Here is a 9,421-nt window from a genome sequence, read left to right on the forward strand (position 1 = left end):
AAAGAGGAACATGTACATGTCAATCACCTTCGATATCTCTGGTGGTCAGTGGAAGATTACGGCGATGGTGACGAATGAGGACGAAGATGATGAGGATGGTCTATGGTTATCATGATGATGATGATGATGATGGCTATGATGATAATGATGATGGCGTTGATGGTGATGATAATGATGATGATGACGATGATGGCAATGGTGATGATAATGGCAATAATGATAATTGCTATGATGATGATAATGATGATGACGACACAATGATATATCTACTTGAAAGATAAGCAAAATGATGATGGTGACAGTGATGATAGTATTAATGATGATGATGATAATGACGTTGAAAACATTAAGGGTGACATTCAAGTTAGAAAAACGACTTGCTTATTTTAGCTATAAAAATTTTGAAACATCTACAACTGCACCCATGCAAAAATGGAAAAAATAGTTCATTGTACTTTACACATGCTTTGAATTGCCTTACTTCACTTGGATTTTGTTATGTATGTCAGTCAATACTTATAACTTATATGTGTGAATGCGTGTGTATGTGAGAGAAAGAGAGAGAGAGAAAGAGAGAGAGAGAGAGAGAGAGAGAGAGAGCAAAGAAGAAAAAAGACAAGAGGAAGAGATAATGCGAAAACGTAGTTGAAATAAATTCAATAATTAACTTACTGAAACCTTGCACCTTCAAAAGAAATTTTTTTAAATTACTACATTGGCTACACTATAAAAACACGCACACACACACACAATCCCACACGCACGCACACACACACACACACACACACACACACACATAAACACACACACTCACAACACACACAATCTTAAATTTGGCCAAAATGAGATGAAAATAAATCCAGCTTGGAAATAAATTTATTTTTTCTTTCCTCTTAACTTCACAAAGTTTTATTTTTTTTACATAAAGTTTTATTTTTTTTACATTTGGAAAAGTTGTCAAACGAAATGAAGTATGCGCAGTGCATCTAATCATGAAATGAAACCCTAAACAAGTCTGAAGATTTTAAAAGCTCAACATACAAAATACCAGCACAACAACCACAACAACAACAACAACAGTAACAACAACAACAACAACAACAGAATATTAACACCAACAACACTAACATTTTCGATGGTGAATATTAAAATTACATCAACATAAATTGACGCAACATAAAAGACAGCGTAAAATGACATCACCAACAACAAAAACATCAACAAAGTGCAACAACATCAGCAAATAAAACTAAAACATCAACATCATAAAGGCATAAAAATTAATGTAAGCGCAACATACCAGAAACAACAGTCAATGCTAATGTACTGTCAATCTGTATGCTAATTGTAGGACAAACACAGAGACATTAACGTCATCGATAACATCAATAGCCATTATTACATCAACAACACCAACAGAATGAACAACATGGCAGATAGCATTACCAGAAGCATCAAAATCCTTACCAACGTAATGTCATATTAACATTATGACGCCAATCACGCATTCAACATAACTAACCATCATTACTACATTCGTAACATCGATAACGAAAAATAAACATCGCCAACAACGTAAAGTAAATTGAGGAGAAGTCATTTGAATACAAATTAACTTTTACCGCCATAACCGCGATGACGTCATTATCATCGTCATTATCGTTACTATGTAGCAACAGCAGCAGCAGCAGCAGCAACAACAACAAAAACAACAGCAACAACATTGACGAACATTAACAACAAATTACGATAATATTTTTAAAAACAACAAAAACATTAACACCACATTAACAAATACATCAAAACCGGCAAAACCACCACCATCGCCAACACCACCCTTACTGCCACAGCCACCCCCACTACAGCCACCCCCACTACAGCCACCACCATTACCACTACAGTCATCATCACCCCCAACAACGCCACTTCGACCACTAAAGCCATCACCACTCCAACGCCACTTCAGCCACTGCAGCTGCTAGAACCACAGCTACTACAGCCGCCGGAACCACTACCGCCACCAACAACAAACGCCTCCTCCTCCCTCCATTATTATCCCCATGGGGGGATACGAATTGGAAATGTTAGCTGACAGGATAATAAATAAAAAATAAAAAATATTTATGCATAAGTAACGCCCTATTATAAGAATTATAAAACAAAACTACATTTGCATTTAATAATAATTATAATAAATGAATAATTATAGTAATAATAATAACAATAATAATAATAATAATAAATGAATAATAATAACAAATATTATTATTATAATTATTATTATTATTATTATTATTATAGTAATGTAATGACAAAGATAGAATAATAAACTTAAAAACAGCAATTTTAGAGTTTTTAATGACTACCAAATAGCACAGTCTGATCAGTGTTCTTATTATTATTTAAATTACTTATATTATTATTATTATTATTAATATTGTTGTGTTTATTATTTATATTATTCTTACTATTATATTTTTATCATTTCTACATCCGCTGATTGCAAAATTGCATTGCTTTGGCTGGCAGACTGTATGTGCTACGAACAAAAAAAATCAAAAAACAATACAAATCTACTACTACTGCTGCTACTACTACTACTACTACTACTACTACAAATAGCCGTCTGTTACTACTACTACTACTACTACTACGACTGCTACTACTACTGCAACTAGTAGTGTGCTGCTACTTCTACTACTACAACTATATTATTACAACTGCTGTTACTACTACTGCTGCTGATGCTGCGACTACCACTACTACAAATAATAATAGTGAACAAACACAATCAAATTAACACTCAAACATAAACTGGCAAACACGTACAACTCTATAGAAACAAATATGATCATGTATACATAACTTATAACACAAATGTCTCAATCTCAACACAAGAGTTCTTCCACAAAGTACACACAATACATACAAACATACACACATAAACACGCACGCACATACACATTTATACATACACGTATGCAAATACAAACTTCCACAAACACAACATAAACTAACTTCTGATGTGTACTCACGAGGAACATTGTTCAAATTCAACAATACGGACTAACACGTACAAACAAACGAATACACACACACACAAATACATACATACATTCATACATACATACATACATACATACATACACACACACACACACACACATACATACATACATACATACAAAAAAAACAAACAAACGTACACATGAACTCGCATGTATAAAAGTACACACACACGTACAGACGGTGACATGATTAACTGCACCCAGGACGGGTTCAAGTGATCTGAAGTTGATCATGAACAACAATAAACAAACAACTCCATCACTCCATAACATCAACAACAATAACATCAACATATACAACAACATCATCGTCGTCGTCTTCATCATCGTTATTCTCAACTACATTACCAACAACAACATCATCGTCGTCTTCGTCATTGTCCTTCTCAACTATATTGCCAACAACAACAACATCATCGTCGTCGTCTTCATCATCGTTATTCCCAACAACAACAACAACATCATCATTGTCGTCTTCATCATCGTCCTTCTCAACTACATTACCAACAACAACATCACAATAACAACATTATTATTGTCGTCTTCATCATCGTCGTACAAACAACAACACCACAACATTAACATTATCGACCATAAATTCGACAAATTTGTCGCAAACAGATACAGCAACCAAAATAAAGGGAATGGTAATGACTAAGATGCTGCTGATAGTAATGGTGAATGCGATGATAATGATGACGACAACGACGACGATGATGAATATGATGATGATTTGTGGCCTTAATGATGACGATGGTGATTTTAAAGGAAGGCAGCGTTAATGTAATGATTATAAGGATGATAAAAATACCTTCAAAAACGATAAAGACATCAATTATGATGAAAATTATGACGAAAATGATTCTCTCTCTCTCTCACTCTTTCTTTCTTTCTTTCTTTCTTTCTTTCTTTCTCTCTTTACAATTACTCAATTGAAACGATACGATGACGATGATGATGACGATGACGACGATGATGATGACGTAATAATAGTCACAAGACCTTTAATGCATTCCATTCCCGGACGAAAAAAGTGATTATTTAAATGAATTCTCGACGCCCCTCATAGCTATATCATCTACATCATCATCGCCATCATCGTCGTCGTCGTCGTCATTCTCATCATCACCATCAACATCACCATCACCATCACCATCGTCGTCATCATTATCCTCATCGGTATAAATATTATCGGACGTAAATTATTATAACACTTAATTCCATCATTTATCAATGACCTTCTTAGTGATGATGACGCTGATGATGATGACGAAGACGACGACGATGATTTTATTTTATCTGTAACGTCATTTTCATTGTTTTTATTGCTGAATAAAAGATTGTTCCCATTATTGCTGTTGTTATTGTTGTTGCTATAGCGACTGCCTGATGTAGTATATTGAGTGGGGAGATATAGAATGATTAAAAGTGCAATTAACATTATCGCCCTCGCCAGACGACGAGTGAAAATGCACTCGGGCTATGAATTGTAAAAAAAAGAAGATAGGCAATATCATTGAAAATTGTAAATACGGACTCCCGCCAATGAAGTTATGACGTCATCAAGAGGAGGGGTATTATCGTTATTGTTGTTGAAAGTGAAGGTGTGTGTGTGTGTGTGTGCAGTGTGTATGTGTGTGTGTAGGTGTGTGTAGTGTGTGTGTGTTGTGTGTGTGTGTGTGTGATATAAGTGCTTTGTTGTTATTTAGCGGAGCATTGGTATAACGATTAAGAGGTATTTAGATAAACAAAACTGTTCGAAATACTAATGGTAATTGAATTACTAGAGTACTTAGACTACAAAGAGTACTGAAATGAGAAGAACTGTTTATTCGAACTACTTACCAAGTAAGGTGAGGGAGCCTTCGTAGAGAAGCCTTCTTCTTGAACTTGCCAGCAACCTCTCGCACGGCTGCCTACTTAGTGTTCCCCGCAGGAACTACCGAGTCGAAGAAAAAAATAATTGTAATTAATAAAATAATTTAAATAATAAAACGAAAAAGACGAAAACACGAAAACAAAAAAATACGCACACATAGACATAAACACACGACATAGACATAGACATAGACATAGACATATACATAGACATAGATGTAGACATAGACACATAAACACAATCATACGAAACGAAATCAATCGGAATTATATTTTCTCTTTTAAAATTAAGAAATTATTAAGAAGGCAAGGATGACCATATTAGAGTTCGTGTGAGATCCCATCCAGGAAGCCACTTTAGCAAAAATCACAAACATTACCACTGTTTTCAAACGTTAATGCTCATAAATAGTCAAAAGATATAATGGTTCATAATTAATTCACGAACGTGTTTGATGTTGCTTCTCGTTAGCAAACAGTGGAAACACTCGCTATCGCACAGAAGCACGCACAAACACACAATCACACACACGCACACAATCACGCACGCACACAAACACGCACGCACACAAACACGCACACAAGCATGCACACGCATAAATGGAAAAGTATTCGGATTACGCCTCCTTCAAACCTTAACAACAACTCCATCATCTCCTTCCTGCGCCCATACTAAATGATAAAAATAAAAATAATAATAAGCACAATAATAACTATAATAATAACTATAATGAGAACTCTTTCATTTCAAAGCAAAGACGATAAATAAGTATGAAAATAAAATAATGAAATGTCACAATAATGTAATAAAATGTAATAAAATGTCAATGATTGCCACAATGCTCATTTTTTAGAAAAAGTACATAGCGGTGAAGTATATTCAAATATATATTACGAATTGTTTCTGTCACAATATATGCCATACGATAGCTTTATAACAGTCTCTATCAATTCATCGTTGAAAGAATCCGGCCCACAAAATTTTAAAAAGTGAAAGATTAAAATTATTATAAAAACCTATTGGTGATATTTCAAAAGTATTTATAATTATTGTGCAGTGTTTATAGTTGTCATTTAGATTACTGTGCAAATAATCTGAATATTTTTTGATCTTGTATTGCCTGGATGATTCAAGATTGGTTTCATGACAGACCATTAACTCTAAGGTCTCTACTGTGTTGCCTAGTAGTATGGCGATGTCAGGTCGTAGAGTGTTGAACAGATCTGCTATAGGGTGAACACCATCAATTTTCAAATCTGCAAACAACCGACAATAGGCAGGCGCACACAGTTTCAATCGGTTGGTGATCGCGGCCAAAATTTTATTGTGTCTTTCAGTGTATCTTTTAAGTGCGGATGTGGAACCGCAGTTAGAAATCACATGTTTATTTGTTTGTTTACAATAATAATAATAATAATAAGCACAATAATAACTATAATAATAATAATAGCAGAAATAAGTCACCATCACCATCATTAGCATAATCACGTGAAACATTATCATCATTGTAGTCATCTTTGTCACCCTCAACACCATCATTCATCGTCGTCGTCGTCGTCGTCATCATTGCCACCACGAACTGAACCAAGCAGAGAACAGCTGTCATAGAATTGAATGAGAGTTTTTATCTTCTCGCTAACGCACTTCCTTCCTGCTACTCATTTTCTCTTTTCCTCTGCACTTCTCTTTCTTCATCTTGTCTCTTTTTTACTTTCCATCCATCTCTCTCCTTCTCTCACTCTCTCTTTCTCTCTCTTTCACTTCCTCACGTATTTATTCTTCCAACTCTGTTCTTTTACTTGTGTTCATTCTCTTTCTGCTTGAATATTATCGTTTTTTCCCTAGTCATCCTTTTCATTCGTTACATCTTACCTTCAGTCTTACTTCTACTTTGTCGTACTTTCTCTCTCTGTCTTCTTTCTTTCTTTCTTCTTCATATATTTATTATTTTCATCAGATGCTCAACACATTTTTTAGCCGTTATACATGTCACATGCAACTTACCTCCTTGACTCCAATTTTTCTTCCTCTCTCTCCCTCCTTCTCTCTCTTTTAGTATTTTTTTCTTTCTCTTCTCTTTCTTTTTTTTAATTTTCAAAAATTCTCCATAACCTTTTTTCTTTCCATCAATCTATCTCTTCCTGCTGGCGTCCAAAAGAATTCATCTTTGATCTCTCAACTTCAATATTCTACTGCGTCGTTTTCTAGACTCCTAAAATATGCACTCCACACTCATATACACACAAACACGTACACACAGATACACACACACACGTACACACACACAGCACAGACGCACCACTTGCACATATGAAGTACAATTAATTCAACATTCGTTCACATGTACGTTCAAACATACAAATCTTACATGCACACATACATTACATACATACAACATTTATATGTATATCCATCTGTATATATATATATATATATATATATATATATATATATATATATAGTGTCAGAATTATGAAATAATACTGACTACAAATACTTCAAAGTTCTTCAACGCAAAATTAATTCACTCGATAGGAGGCTTGATGCAAAGTTATTCACTTTATAGGGGGCCTGATGCAAGTTAATTTACTCGATAGGGGGCCTGATGCAAGTTAATTTACTCGATAGGTGACTAGACGATTTTCCTTTTTTTGCAATTTAGATGACGCCATAAATTATTACAAATTATTTTAAAATTTAATTAGTAGTTTTTTTTTTATTAATTTGACATACCTTGAAAATTTTTATGTTTAAAAACACCCGAAACAAAATCTAATTTTGCTTTGATGTAGAGTTTCTTTACCTTTAGTGCAGGAGAGAGTCCTCACTGGGTTGACTAGTTAGGCAGCTTCGAATAATCGGTGCCTATTCTGGTATGTAAGAGACTTAATTCGTGATTCTATGCTCATTGGCGTAGTTTCAGAAACGTCTTAAGTTGGTACGAGACCTCTATGCTCGTTGGCATAGTTTCGCACGCGTACTAGAGTCACACAATTTGTTTCCAGTGTTGTTCTGACTCTTGTTGTCTTGGGTTGGTTGTGCGAAAGCCGACCAGACTTGACGGCCCAGTGAGAACAGGCCAGGGTTGTGCGGAAGCCGACCGACGACTGACAGGCCCAGTGAAAACAGGTTTTGGATTCTGTGAAAACGAATCCGCCTCGTTCTTTTGTTTTTCTTGTGCTATTTGTGGACCTAAGGTTCTTTGCTGGATTCTATACTCATTGGTATAGTTACGCACGCAGCTTGCAATTTCCATAGGCTCCGATTTTTGTAATTTTTCTGCATTCATTTTATTTATTTCTTGGAGTTGTATCGACATCACTATCGGTTACACACGTCGAGGTTGTACGATTAAACGGCAAGAAACATATCCCAAGTCGAAGACCCAACAAGAAGTTCTAATTCCTGTATTCCAGTTTGTTCATTGACATTATTTTTTTTACATTATTCTAGAGTTTATTTAGTTCAATTCCTTTTCATTTACTTACGTCGATTAATAAAATTGTTATCGAATATTTTTACGCGTTCGTGTGTTACTCAGTAAAATCATATAATTCGAAAAAGCCCAGTGCCACACAGGACTGGTCGAACTCACGAAAAAAATATACAAAAAATTATTGTCGGACCATAAAAAAATTCCCTGAGAAAGATAGAGGAAAGAGATTACCTTATCACCAGTTGCAAAATTTCCGACAATATATATACAAAACGCATACACAAACGTAGTGGAAGCATACATACAAACACATAGCATTCATTTATTTAAATTTAATTTGTAACGCAAATTTGTACTTGCATTTAAAGCGTGTATTAAACACGCCTAGATGCAAAAACACTTGTGTATGCTGGCACGTGTGTTTGTTTGTACGTGTGTATGCCCATATGTATGTGTGTAGGTTGGTGTATAATCTAATGAGGTGTAAAAATGAAATTGTCAAAGATTAACACATGAATGAATGCCTTTCCATCTTTTTCGGCATATTCAAACTACACTGATGTCACAGGACCGTGTATGTGTCTGCTGTCTGTGCGTATGTGTGTATGTGTGTGTGTGGTGTGTGTGTGTGTGGTGTGTGTGTGATGTGTGTGTGTATGTGCGTGTGTGTTGAACGGCCTGCGTTTGATATGTGCGCTGCGGAAAAAATGTTTAGCTATGTGATTGGTTCGATGTTCTTTTTTAGAAGACGACTTAGTAGATCGAGATGATGTTTTTCTTAATTTACGTACGTTTGTGTATGTTAACGTGTCTGTGTTTGTGTGCGTGCACGTATGTGTATTAAGGTTCTTATGCATGTGCGATTGTAAAAAAATAGCGGCATATGTGCGCGTATGTGTGTGTGTGTGTGTATCAACCAACGTGAGAGTGCCTTTAAGAGTTCGGGTTTTTTTTTATTTTTGCATGCTTGCGAGACGACTTTTCAGAAAAATTTCATTTTGAAAAAAGGTGAGAAAATAATCTGATTGAGACGGATGC

At 35.2% G+C, this 9,421-nt stretch overlaps 1 protein-coding gene across 1 annotated transcript in view; it reads right to left on the reverse strand.

Annotated features, from left to right (window-relative positions):
• The window catches only part of HELRODRAFT_160914 (hypothetical protein), a gene marked incomplete at both ends in the record, with an annotated part of 7,455 nt that extends 5,731 nt beyond the window's left edge, over nucleotides 1-1,724 (reverse strand). Inside the window, 2 exons of the mRNA XM_009017838.1 lie at nucleotides 1-38; nucleotides 1,523-1,724. The exon at nucleotides 1-38 is cut by the window's left edge and continues 45 nt beyond it. Coding sequence (XP_009016086.1) covers nucleotides 1-38; nucleotides 1,523-1,724 — 240 coding nt within the window. The remainder of the gene's footprint in view (nucleotides 39-1,522) is intronic.
• Between the last annotated feature and the right edge of the window lie 7,697 nt (nucleotides 1,725-9,421).

Source organism: Helobdella robusta (genome assembly GCF_000326865.2).
Source record: "Helobdella robusta unplaced genomic scaffold HELROscaffold_2, whole genome shotgun sequence".
Classification (NCBI taxonomy): Eukaryota; Metazoa; Annelida; class Clitellata; order Rhynchobdellida; family Glossiphoniidae; genus Helobdella; species Helobdella robusta.